Below are 13199 nucleotides of genomic sequence, written 5' to 3'. Positions count from 1 at the left end.
CCCTGTTGGAATCCCGCTACTTCCACCACGCCGTCGTGCTGCTGGATCTCCATCAACCTCTCCCTCCTCCTTGCTGGATCAAGGCATGGGAGACGTCTCCGTTCCGTACGTGTGTTGAACGCGGAGGTGCCGTCCGTTCGGCGCTAGGATCATCGGTGATTTGAATCACGACGAGTACGACTCCATCAACCCCGTTCACTTGAACGCTTCCGCTCAGCGATCTACAAGGGTATGTAGATGCACTCTCCTTCCCCTCGTTGCTAGTCTCTCCATAGATAGATCTTGGTGACACGTAGGAAAATTTTGAATTTTTGCTACGTTCCCCAACAATTTTTATATTCATATTTAACATTTTCCAAATACATGATTAACATTTTTTAAAACTTTATATTTTCGATGTCTACTTTTTCCATACATATTGTTCATTTTGTGTATACATTTTTCGTATACATTGGAAACACTTTCTCTATATGCATTTAACATTTTTATATACATTATTAGTATTTTTGAAATAAATGAAAAAATCCTACCTTTTCCTTATCGATCGTACATTTTTTGTATATGTCAGAAACATTTTCTCCATACACCTTTAACATTTTTAGTGCATGATTAACATTTTAAAATTTTGTATATAAAGTGATTTTTATAGTAGACATAGTCAGAATATTTTGAAATATAAGCAAAAGTAAAATGAAAAAGAAAAGCAAAGAAAGAATGCAAAAAAAAAGTGAAAAGAAACAGAGTAAAATGGCGCTGAAGGTATGTGTCCGCACTGGGCCGGCCCAATCCGGCAGCTGCTTTCAGCGAAACATCTTACTGTCTCGCTTTAAGCGAGACATAGGCGGACAGAAGTAGTAGTACTCTAGGGGTTGGGCACCATGTCTGGTTAGGCCAACTCGGTGATCTTTTTGTTCATTTATGTAAACATTGTGACAGTTCAATAAAGCTTCACACAATTGTCTCAAAATAGTACCCATAAAAAAGTAGAAGTGGGTGTGCATTTTATAGTCCGCTCAAAAAATCGTATTTATTGATTAAGGGGGGAATCGGGTTATTAAACGTGCTTTGATTCGGTTAAGGCAAGTGTTACCAGCAGTTATTGAGTTAGTACGGAATTTATCTGACATAAATGCTAGCTTATTTATTTTTAGTTTCGGATTACCACAGTTCCTAGGGGTATTTTCTTTTTCCACATGTCTTTCTTGTTTTTCTTACAGCCCTGATTTTGAAACTGAAAGAGTAACTATCAAAAGGTACATCATTTGCTCAAGAAGGCCCCTCTTTGATTCTTCCGATTTCAAAACAGAACACGAACCAAAAAGAACATGAATTAATTATAGGGTCATTTACATTTCAGCCCCTAACTCGAACCACCTACTCACATTTACCCCTAATTCCGAAGTGTGCTCAAATTTGCCCCTCTTCCGTTAAGTGCGGTTATAGAAATTCCCTTCCGTACATTTCAGAATTAGGGGCATATTTGAGCACACTTTGGAATTAGAGGCAAATTTGTGTAGTGGGTTCAAATTAAGGGAAAAAATGCAAATGTCCGACTATTACAAACTTTAAAATTGGTTTCTATGCCCACACAGTGTGATATTCATGTTTGTGATAGTGATTCTTCAATCCCAGTATCCAACGGTCATAGTCAAGTTTAGATATTATGGGATCAATTCCTAGAAAATCCACCTATGTAGTGAGGTTATCCCAGTTTAGTTATAAACCATAACAATTGTACATGGTTACATTACGTTCCGCTATTCACTTGGAGAGGCCAAATCAAACTTGGGGTTTTCATGTGTTGAAAATTAGAGGGCCACCAACTCCAAACTATTAAAGTGGTCACAAGTGCTAATTATATGATCTATCAAAGAAAAGCAAGTAGAAGTACACCCACGAATAAACGGAGCGGTGAATTAAGCAACGAAAAAGGAAACAAATGTTGACATGATAACAGCTGCTCAAAGACAAGTACCACTTGAACAAGGTTTCCAAACTACAAAAAAAACATGATAGATGGTAGCCCAGATGTACCACTGAAACAAGGATTTAGCAAAATATTTAGTAACATGACATCAGTTCACATGTAGGGCAATGATCCAAACCGCAGATTTCGTCCAAAGATGACTTGCTGAATTTATCACATAACGATCAAGCCTTTATCAACCAGCTCGAGCAAAGGCCCGGTTTATTTTATAGTTCAATCAGAAGAAAAATTATATAAGTATTAAACAAAAATATAGTATCGACATGTTTTCTCGCCCGTCTGGTTTCAAAGGGTATTTCTAAGGCATATCTCTAGCCGAACACTTATGATTGAGTACCTTAGAGCAACTTTAGCTGATCCCCTAAAAATATAGCAGTATCCGGTTGAGTAAATTTAGTAAACTTTTACTCCTCTATAGATCGTCGCACCTACTGATCCCCTAAACTTGTGTAGTAAAAAAATTACATAAGTTGTTTGTTCCAACCGGATGAACTTCTAATACTTCACAATATATATCATAAAACATTCAAATTAAAACATGCATAACATAACTGTTAACAAACATATAATTTCATCAATCGTGATTTTTAAATTAAAGCATGCATAGTTCATCCAAAAGGCATCACTTAAACACAAAGTTTGATCCAAAATCACCACAAACATAGCATGTGTTATGTTGTGGATCAAGGCCAACCAATGGCATGCAAGAACTCAAATAATGTCCTCACCGTAGAAATCATCATCGCCATCATGGTGCACATGGCCACCATCACCATCACCACCATCCTCGCGGCCACCACCCTCTCGTCCGCCACCACCACCACCATTCTGAAGAGAGACTTTCATTTGGGTCAAGATCTTCCCACGAGTGAGCTCCAAATATTTTCTTGCGGTTTCATCCATTGTAGTTGGATTGATGAACATGATAGCATGATCTTCGACTTTCTTGGCATCACGAAGCCTCTCCTTCTCAACTGCAAGTTTACGCTCCTCCAGCTTCAACATTCTCTCTTCGGCCACCAACTTGGCCTTCCATTTCTCATTCCCAACATCTTCAGCTCATTCCACCTCACCATCTTCTCTTCTTTGCGTTCGGCCGCCAACACCTTCTTGGCCTCAATCATGGCCACAAATGTTTCTTTGTATGTGCCACCATATGCACTTCCCTTCTTTCTCTCTTTTGCAATTATGTTCCCTTTAGGTCTATTGTTGGCCTCTTCATCTACTTCATCGTACTCCTCAACGGATATGCTCAACCTTGATCTCTTTTGAGTGGTCTCTGCAACTCTCTTAATCCAATTCTTGTTATGCAACACGAAGGGCTTGTGGCCGAACTTCTTGTTCCTATGCTAGAAGATTTCTTGGGTGTACGGGTCATACTCCGTGGCTTGCATACCGCTCGGTGGTGCATGATTTAGTTGATTGAGGCAACCGGACCATCGATTGCATTGGTCGTGAATGGTTTCCCAACGATTCCCAAGAGACCCTTGTGTACCGCTTGATTGCACCTCCGTCGAGTTGTTGCAGTGCTCCGCAATTCTCTTCTAGAACATAGCCTTGGTTTGACCCGTTCCAACCATTGCATCCATGGAGATGTTCATCCAAGCATAGCATAGAGCAGTATCTTCAACTTCATTGTAATTGTGAGTTCGTGACCTTGGTGTCTTCGTACTTGCTTTGGTCACCTCCTCAAGTTCATTCTCTTCGGCCATCTCCTCTTCAACCACCTCCTCTTCTTCCATCTCATCTTCGGCCACCTCTTCTTCGGCCACCTCCGAATGATCCCAAAACGAATCGTAATTGACATCTTCTAGTCCCATCATCGCTGACGACTCTGCTACCTCTTGAGCTTGCGTTGGTTTTTCTCTTGAAGAGGAAAGGGTGATGCAGCAAAGTAGAGTAATTATTTCCCTCAGTTTTGAGAATCAAGGTATCAATCCAGTAGGAGACAACGCGACAAGCCACCGAATACCTGCACAAACAAACACCAAGTTGCACCCAACGCGATAAAGGGGTTGTCAATTCCTTCACGGTTATTTGCAAAGTGACATCTGATATAGATGGATAAACGGTAAAGTAATATTTCTGGTATTTTTGGTTTATGGAACGGAAAGTAAAAGGTTGCAAAGAAAGTAAATCGAAAACTAAAATTGTATATCGGAAACTTATATGATGGAAATAGACCCGGGGGCCATAGGTTTCACTAGAGGCTTCTCTCAAAGATAGAAATTATTACGGTGGGTGAATAAATTACTGCCGAGCAATTGATAGAAAAGCGCAAAGTTATGATGATATCTAAGGCAATGATCATGAATACATGCATCACGTCCGTGTCAAGTAGACCGAAACGGTTCTGCATCTACTACTATTACTCCACACATCGACCGACTCTTGCCTGCATCTAGAGTATTAAGTTCATAAGAACAGAGTAACGCATTAAGTAAGATGGCATGATGTAGCGGAATTAACTCAAGCAATATGATGAAAACCCCATCTTGTTATCCTCGATGGCAACAACACAATACGTGTAGGTTCCCTTTCTGTCACTAGGATCGAGCACCGCAAGATTGAACCCAAAGCTAAGCACTTCTCCCATCACAAGAAAAAACAATCTAGTTGGCCAAACCAAATCGATAGTTCGAAGAGACTTGCAAAGATATCCAATCATGCATATAAGAATTCAGAGGAGATTCAAATAATGTTCTTAGATAAGCTGATCATAAATCCACAATTCATCGGATCTCGGCAAATACACCGCAAAAGATTATTACATCGAATAGATCTCCAAAAACATCGAGCAGAACATGGTATTGAGAACCAAAAAGAGAGAAGAAGCCATCTAGCTACTAGCTATGGACCCGTAGGTCTGTGGTAAACTACTCACGCTTCATCAGAGAGGCAATGATGTTGATGTAGAAGCCTTCCGTGGTCGAGTCCCCCTCCGACAGGATGCCGGAAAAGGTCCCTAGATGGGATCTCACAGGTACAAAAGGTTGCGGCGGTGGAAAAGTGGCTTTGTGGCTCTCTGGAAGTTTTCGGGGTATATGAGTATATATAGGAGGAAGATCTAGGTCAGGGAGTCACCGAGGGCCCCACAAGGTTGGGGGTCGCGCCCTGCCCCCTTTGGCGCGCCCTCCACCCTTGTGGCGAGGACGGCGGGAAGTGGCGGGCAAGATTTTACTCGGCCGCGTGGGCGCCGAGTATATTTAGACACACGGGGGGGGGGGGGGGGGGTTGGTGGAGGAGTAATAGTTTTACTCCTTACAAAATTTAGGATTTCGGCTAGGTGTCGAATTACTAGAGTAAAATGAAAATTTTACTCTTTGAATTTTAGGGCGGCGGCTAGAGTTGCTCTTACATGCCTTCTTAAACTGTAACTCATGACTTGAGGACTACAAAAAATATGGTTCCTAATCAAACTCTCAGATTTAGCTCCCTAAAAAGAAATTTCAGACAAATTTAAAGAGCGATGGCCCAATTTGATTCAAACTATGTTGCATAACATGGATATAAAATAGATAACACAATTTGGTTCAAACTACATTGCATAAACTGGATTTAAACTAGCCATGATCTTCTCTGAATCCATGTCGACCGAGACGGAGCTGCCGGAGCAGGAGTCGGAGTTCAAAGCGCTAGACGACAACCTGTCCTCGTCAGTAGCCCCCTTCTCGTAGTGCTTGAGCCGCCGGTGCTCCTCAATGACGAGCTCCGAATGCATCCTACAGAGCTCGGGCATGTACTCTTCTCGCGGCGGGAGACCACTGGGATCAATGTTGATGGGCGCCAGGACCTCGTGGCTGTCCACGAGGAAGTTGATCTCCCCCCGGCTGCTATAGAGGCTCACAAATTTCACTCCCTTGGCCCTTGCCGCTAGCTCCATCGATTGGTAGGACCCAAACTCATACCGATGGTTGGTGTCCCAGACTTTATTTCCGACACCCACATCCCCCATAGCCCTTGTTGCACGCTGTGGAACACTCTTCAGAAGGGGTAGGGGCACATTGGTGAAGGAGAGGGTGAGGCACTGCTGTGTGCGTGGGTCAACTGCGCACCAGGCTTAGATTGACAATGTGAATCGGTAGCGATGACCTTAGACGGCTAGATCCCGCCATTTCAAGGGAAACTACTACAAATCAACATACTACTGACCCCTCATCACCGACCAGCCATTTGGCCACACATGAGTGATATGCAACTAAACTGACAGGCCTCGACTATGGCATATCGACTTTTGTTGTTTACCTGAAACCCTGCATTATGTACAAGTTTTGTAGTTTACCTAAAATCTTGCATTATGTACAAGTTTTGTAGTTTACCTTAAGACCATGCATTGAAAAAAAAAATCTTCTAGAAAATATTCAGAAATGTTTGTTGTAAGATCAGCAATTGTTTTGCAATGAATTTACCACATTTTTACTTCAGCCAGTGCAAGGAATAAATTCAGGAAGATAAGATGCAATGGATAAACAGAGCGCTAAATTAAGCAACAAAGTAGGAAGCAAATGTCAACATAATAATAGCTGAAAGATACCCCTTAAACAATAACCCAGGCAAGGTCTCCAGATGACATGAAGCATGCAATGCACAAAAGGCACGATAGATGGCAGCCCCATGCAAAAGAGCTTCAACAAAATACTTAATAACATGAAAGAAGTTCAGGCACAGGCTGATGCTCCGCGCCTCAGATTTTTCATGTCCAAAGATGACTTGCTGGATTCTTCACATAACGATGCACTTGTTCTCGTACATCGTTCTGTAGTTGTCCTTCTCCTTGTTTGCCAGGTCCAGGCTCTCCATGAGCCTCTGGATCTCCTTCTCCTTGCGCTCCATCTCTACCTGCCTTGCCTTCTCAAGTTCCTCTCTCAGATTGTTGATCTCCACTTTCTGCTCCTTCATCTTCTGCTCCTCTAGCCTTCTCAGGTTCTCTGCATTTGTCATTTCTTGTTTGACATTATCATGCTCTTTCTGAGATTTCTCCAGCCTCTCCTTGAGCCTCTGGATCTCCTCTTCTGTACTGTTCAGGTTTTCATCAACCTACCGATGAAATTAATTAAGTCAGGTCTATATTGGTAGGAATCATGTATCCGAAATTCAAAATAATCAACTTATCCAGAGCAGAAAAACACATGATCCACTGAAAAAATCCATTTAAAGAATATTCTAGTACTGAAAATGAATAATATTGATGTAAATTAAACTTCAGCAGTCACATGTTTTCCTAAAAAAATAGTTGTCACCTTGTTTCACACCTGATAGTTATACATACAAACATATCTTTTTTTGCGGGAATACAGATTAACATATACTAACAGCAAGGCAAGAAATCTGCTGCAACAATTCCGTAGACAGGATCACACCACTACAAAATCGACTCAAATATGTAAAACTCGTTTACCTTCTTGGTTATCTGTGTCAATTGTTCATATATCCTTTCTGCAGAATATCCACCGGTACTATTCTCACTTTGTCCATCATTTGCTTCCTGCAACAAGGGAACAAAAGCACAGGTGAGAAAAGAGAGAGAGGTGCATGTATCCAGAAGTAATACTACTAAAAGCTGAATCAATCACCTGAATGTGAGGGAGCATCTTGTAGGAAAATGATGTGCCACCATTACTTGATATAACAAAGTCAACTGCATCAAGCAATTTCCGACGTTGCATCTCACGGCGCTCAATATTACTGGTCATGTTGTCAAAGAGAAAAACCCTATTTTGGCATAGCTTTATCATGTCCTGCAAAAATGAGGATGAAAATATAAGCTGTTAGCAAGAAGATTGCAACTGATATACACTAACTGCACAAGAATCATTCTTGTGGCGTCACACAATCAAATAAAACTCAGTGTGAAACACTTTATTGATAGTGTTAAGATATGAAATAGACCTGGAGATAAACCGGGGACCTCACAGCTAGCATTTTCTTCCAGGCAACTTCATCCCCAACCGCATCTCCATGTGTGAAAACTAATATAATGTGGTTGACGATTTTGTCACCAAAAAACCGTTTAATTGACTCAACTGTATTCTGCTCTTCACAAGAAAACCGTGATGTGGCTGAGAACACAATAAGCATAGCATGTATGCCATCTTTGCTCATGTCAATGCACTTTACAATCTCTTTACGGGCATCCTCGATCGAAATCTCCATGTCAAACAACCCTATCAAAAAGAAAATATATAGTGAGACTGTTATAATTCAGCTTCAACGTAGCAATGCATGTTTAGTTTGATATAGGCCGCATTGGCACAAAAAGGTCACACAGAAAAAGTAAACAATTTCAAATGTGAATAAAAAATTGAGATAACAATGTTCCTGGGGCAATAACAGAGAATTTCCCCATGTATCATGAAACAAATGGGATGACATACAGCAACACAATAGACAGGTAGAAAAAATGCACTAAAATCTTAAAGTATGTGTATATATTCAAAATTAGTTATGTTTAAACTTTAAACTACATACTACTTGTGCGTGTGAAATTATATATGGTTGTATTTCAATAAAAACATATGATTTTGCTCATTCCCTTATGACAAATGTTGGGCTACTCAGTTGCACTAAAAACTAACATGGAATTTTTGAAGCAAAAAGTCTTTAGGAATTTTACGTACTTTGGTGATTTGATTCATAGGACTAAATCCTATAGGAATTTTTTGTGAGTAATGATTAGTACTACATTCCATAGGATGCAATCATACAAATTCAAATCAAGTAGGATTCACTTGGGCATGATATTCCGATCATGTGTTTTTCCTATTCCCATGTTTTTACAATCATGCAAATAACAGAGGCCCTGAGAATGAATTTCCTCCACAAATTAAAGCTGGCAGAACATTCAATTCTTAAATTGAAGATCGATGTGCAAACCCTCAGTGCATGGTCACCGCACAGAACAGATCTCTGGAGATGCTCGGCTGATTAGGCTGCGGATGGGTTATTTGTTTTTGTTACCTGGGGTGTCAATGACGTTGACGGTGCGGGTGGCGCCATAGCCGTCGTGGAAGGTGGCGCTGCTCTTCTGGCAGGTCTCGGTGACGCTTACGTAGGCGAACTCCGACGCAAAGGCGTGGGTCCCGAGGATGCAGTTGGCGGTGGCGCTCTTGCCGGTGCCGATCTTACCGACGAGGGCGAGGGTGACCTCGGCGAGCGGAGGGGACTGGCAGGGCAGCACCAAGTTGCCGTCGCCGTCCCCGTCTCCACATCCACAGCCACCGCCGCCACCCATGATGGATGGGACCTGCCGACAGGAACAACATCGCCGCCGCGTCAGCAACCAAGATCTTTGGTATTGGAAAGAAACACGGTGAGAAGACCAGAGATTGCAGCCGAGAGGCGGAGAAGAAAGATGATCACTCTGTGCATGCGCACAGGCACAGCGGCCTCACCTTTGCCGGAGGTTTCGCTGGGAGCAGTGCTTGTCTCTGGTAAAGGTGTGGAGCTGTGATGGAGATGAAGCGGCGCGGGAGTGAGTGGGTGACATAAATAGGAGGAGGGAGAAGCGTATTCGTTTGTTCGTTGCCTCGGAAGCTGAGAAGCCCAACCAGCCGGCGCCGGGGGGAATTGAATACGTCGCCAGTTCACGAGGACACGTCCGTCGCTTCGTGCTCCACCGGAATTTTGACGGTCAGACTAGTCACGATGGAGTAACTTAACTACTAAGAGGGTGTTTGGATACGTTTTGGTCTCATGACTAAAAGTAGTGGGACTAAAACTTGCTAGCCTCACCTATGCTTGGATCCAAATACAAAAGAGACTAAAATTAAGTTATTGAGCATTTATTATCCTCCAAACCCTCCAATCCAGAACTTGCATGTGTTAAAGGAGATGAATTAAATGAGGAGAAAGAGGGCTAATACATATTTTAGTAGGTTTCCTATGACTAAAAATTTTTAGGCTCAAGACTAGTCCTAGCCTCTCTTTAGTCAGGGGTGTTTAGAACTTTAGCCTCTAAAAGAGACTATTTTTAGTCAGACTAAAAATAGTCCCTTGGATCCAAGAACCCTCTAACATCACACATTTCAATACAAGATTGTTTACGTGGCAGCTAATTAATGAGGAGAGAGGGATTTGTGGTAACTTAGGTAGTTACTTCCTCCGTTTTTATTTACTCCGCATATTAGAGTTGACTGAAGTCAAACTTCGTAAAGTTTGACCAAGTTTATAGAAAATAATATAAACATTTATCATTACAAATTTATACTATGTGAAAGTACATTCAATAATAAATATAATGATGTTGATTTGTTATCGTATATGTAAATATTTTTGTTTATAAAATTGGTCAAAGTTTATAAAGCTTGACTTTGACCAAAGCTAATACGCGAATTAAATAAAAATGGAGGGAGTACTATAACATCACACATTATTTCAAGGCATAATGAGTCTATAGCCTAATAAATGAACTCTTTCATGATACTACTCATATGTTACTACCCAATATGGAGATAGTAACATAGACTAATAACATCGGCAAGTTACTACTCTATGTTACTCCTCACTGTGAGCAGTCTCAATGCTTCGGACAGTGGCAAAAAATTATGCCCATCCAGCAAAGGCCCCGTTTATTTTATTTTATATAGCTCCAAAAAATTAAACAAAAATATGGTTTGAACATGCTTTTCGTCCATGTGATTTAAAACGCCGCTGCCACAAATCAGCCGGATGATTTCTAGCCTGCCCAGCCATCGTATCAGTGCCCTTGGGGCCGTTCGATGCAGCAAGGCCACAACAGCAGACCAGCTTCAACGCAACGGGGTGCCAGCTCCACTGCAGCGCAGCGTGGCACCACCATATCTCCAACGCAGCATCGACATCATTCGGTGAAGCTCCATTGCAGCCCTGGTGAAGCTCCAAAGCAGCACCAACGGCGTTCGGAGAAGCTCCATTGCAACTCCGGCGAAGCTCCATTGCAGCGCCGGTGAGGCATCGGCGGCTCCATTGCAACCCCGGCGAAGTTTCAATGACCCCCCGCGATGCTTCACTGCAACTCCGGCATGCTTCACGGCAGTTTCGGCGGCGCTTCATTGGAGCCATGGTGGAGCTCCAATGACTTAGATAGTGATCCAATACAACTCTGACGCTGGGGACTTGCAGCATCAACAGAGCCTCCCCTAGGTTGCCTCACAGCATTGTGGCCATGGACGCGTTGCTGCGTCGCAGCACAGACGACGTTGATGAGGCCACGCGACGCATCGCCTGCAGCGGCCGCCTCCCCCGCACGCCGCGTCGCACCTCGGGGGTGTAGACTTGTAGCACCGCGGCGGTGGCGCGCGGGGCCTCACCGCTCTCCATTTTGCGGGTGGGATGTAGCAACGAGGTGGCTCCGTCTCTCCTTCTTTGTCATGCCGGGGGGCGAAGTTCGCCATGGGAGCTCTCCTCTCGCGGGACAAAGATGGAGGAAGAGAGAGAAGTGGAAAGGAAAATGTGTGAAGGAGAGAGCGGTCGAAGATATATGGCTGGCTGGCGAAGCGGTGGATAGGCCCAGGGAACATGTGCCATCAGTGCGGGCGGCTTGCCAGGTTTGTTTTCATGTGGTTGAAATCAAACCTTTTCCATTAAATATATATTATTCCAATAAAAATACTGGAGTACCTCCCTCTGATGCCTCCTGGGCGCCCTACGTGTCGTTCGATATCTCGCCCCGGGTGGGCTGCGAGCGCGGTCAAGACCACTTTTCCTCCAGGCTTTGCGTCGCGTCTGTGTGCGTTGCCCTGGTTCACCCTATTTGCGTTCCTTCCCCTGCTGGGCTGCTTCGCTACCGTGCGAGCGTCGTGTGTGTGCCATGTTTGGTTATGCGTGTGTTTGTTGACCATCTCGGGACGTTGGCATGGCAACGCGTGTTGCCTCTCGTGCGTTCATGAGACATTGTCCATCCTCTCATCCCACATGGCTGCTCAGTTCCCCTGCCCGGTTGTGTGCCGGCCCCGTGTGTCCAACATGCGTTTTCCTTGGCACTTTGCCCACCCGAGAACGATGGGCTATCGAGAGGCATTTTCTAGGGCACTTTGCCCACCCAGGCACGAGGAGCTAATTGGGTGCCGGCTCCAGGTTCATCCCGGTTTATCCCTGGTTGGTGGGCATTATCGGATGGTTCCTCCGAGTGTGGTATGTCGGAGTGTTCTAGCATATAATTGGGGTTGTTTCTTCTTCTCCCATTCTGGCCTCACTCATCATCCTCTTTTCATCATTCGCATGGTTTCTTCAAGCTTGCTCCGTGTTGGTGCTTTGTTTATCGCCGAGGATGGCTGGTGGGCCATTAGGTTTTTGTACCCGCTCAGGTTTCTATTCGTGCCAGCATCATCGCGAATAACACTATAACATTCTTTATTTTCAATTACTAGATAGTTCTCACATGTTGCGGTCATGGCTGAATTGCAGTCTTTTGCTCGGTTTGCTTTGCAAGTTTCCGCTCTACAAGCTCTCTTTTGTATTTTCTACACTCCCTCTTCTTGTGAGATTGCCACGATGAAAGTGAGTAATATTTTTTTTCTTTATTTTGACCTTCATCTTCCCTGGATTTATTTTTGCCTTGCTAAAATCTTATGTGACCATGTACATGATTCTCATTCTTCCCATGGGTTTCAGCCACATATGCATCAGAAGAAGAATCATTCTCACCATTTTCCTCCATTATGGCTTCTTCATTTTTCATGCTATTTTTCACCATAAAGTCATCATCTCATCTAGAGCTGAATTGCTAAGTGACTTTACAAGCGTGTTCTAACTATCAGACAGGAAACTCAGTAGCAATAATGCTTGCACCTCATTCTCAAAGTTCATCTCATGGCTAGGAGTTTATTTATATGGCATTGAATGACATTCATGTGCTCAATCACAGTGGTGACATCTCAGTACTCAAGATTTGCAAGTCTTTTGATCACCAAGACCTTGTTTATTGATGTCTTTCTCTCATACATAGACCCCAACTTCTACCACATCTCATACACATTTGTGTCATTTATAACATGGCTGGATATATTATGGTTGATGTACAAACGAATCATATCTACCGGCTTTCTGTGCAGCACTCTTCATACTTCTTCCATGATACCAGTGGGTATCTTGTCTTTCATAATTGGTCAGACACATCCTTACAATAAAGGTTGGCTTTCATCATGGGCTTCCATAACAAGTAATTGAAATATTCAAGTTTCATCATGCCACTTGTAGTAGCGCTTTCTTTCAAAGCCATCATTACTAGCACTTC

General features: G+C 43.1%; 1 protein-coding gene across 1 annotated transcript; it reads right to left on the bottom strand.

Annotated features, from left to right (window-relative positions):
- Window positions 1-6680: 6680 nt before the first annotated feature.
- LOC125513914 (immune-associated nucleotide-binding protein 1-like) lies at window positions 6681-9218 on the bottom strand. Its single transcript, XM_048679125.2, has 5 exons — window positions 8945-9218; window positions 7877-8151; window positions 7561-7725; window positions 7386-7472; window positions 6681-7024 (listed from the first exon to the last, which is right to left on the bottom strand). Exons 1-5 carry the CDS (start codon window positions 9216-9218, stop codon window positions 6710-6712), a joined length of 1116 nt encoding a protein of 371 aa, XP_048535082.2. The 3' UTR covers window positions 6681-6709.
- Window positions 9219-13199: the final 3981 nt, after the last annotated feature.

The sequence above is a fragment of the Triticum urartu genome, chromosome 6A, assembly GCF_056163025.1.
Source record: "Triticum urartu cultivar PI428250 chromosome 6A, HENAU_Tu73, whole genome shotgun sequence".
In the NCBI taxonomy this organism is placed as follows: domain Eukaryota; kingdom Viridiplantae; phylum Streptophyta; class Magnoliopsida; order Poales; family Poaceae; genus Triticum; species Triticum urartu.
The sequence above is the reverse complement of the archived record's forward strand: the minus strand, read 5'-3'. Positions and strand labels throughout refer to the sequence as shown.

Excerpts from the sequence above, each read along its gene's own strand:
- LOC125513914 (XM_048679125.2), bottom strand. The coding sequence starts at position 9,218 with ATGGGTGGCGGCGGTGGCTGTGGATGTGGAGACGGGGACGGCGACGGC. Across the intron at positions 8,152-8,944 it reads CAACGTCATTGACACCCCAG|GGTTGTTTGACATGGAGATT; the intron begins GTAACAAAAACA and ends TCTTTTTGATAG. Across the intron at positions 7,473-7,560 it reads AGATGCTCCCTCACATTCAG|GAAGCAAATGATGGACAAAG; the intron begins GTGATTGATTCA and ends CCCTTGTTGCAG.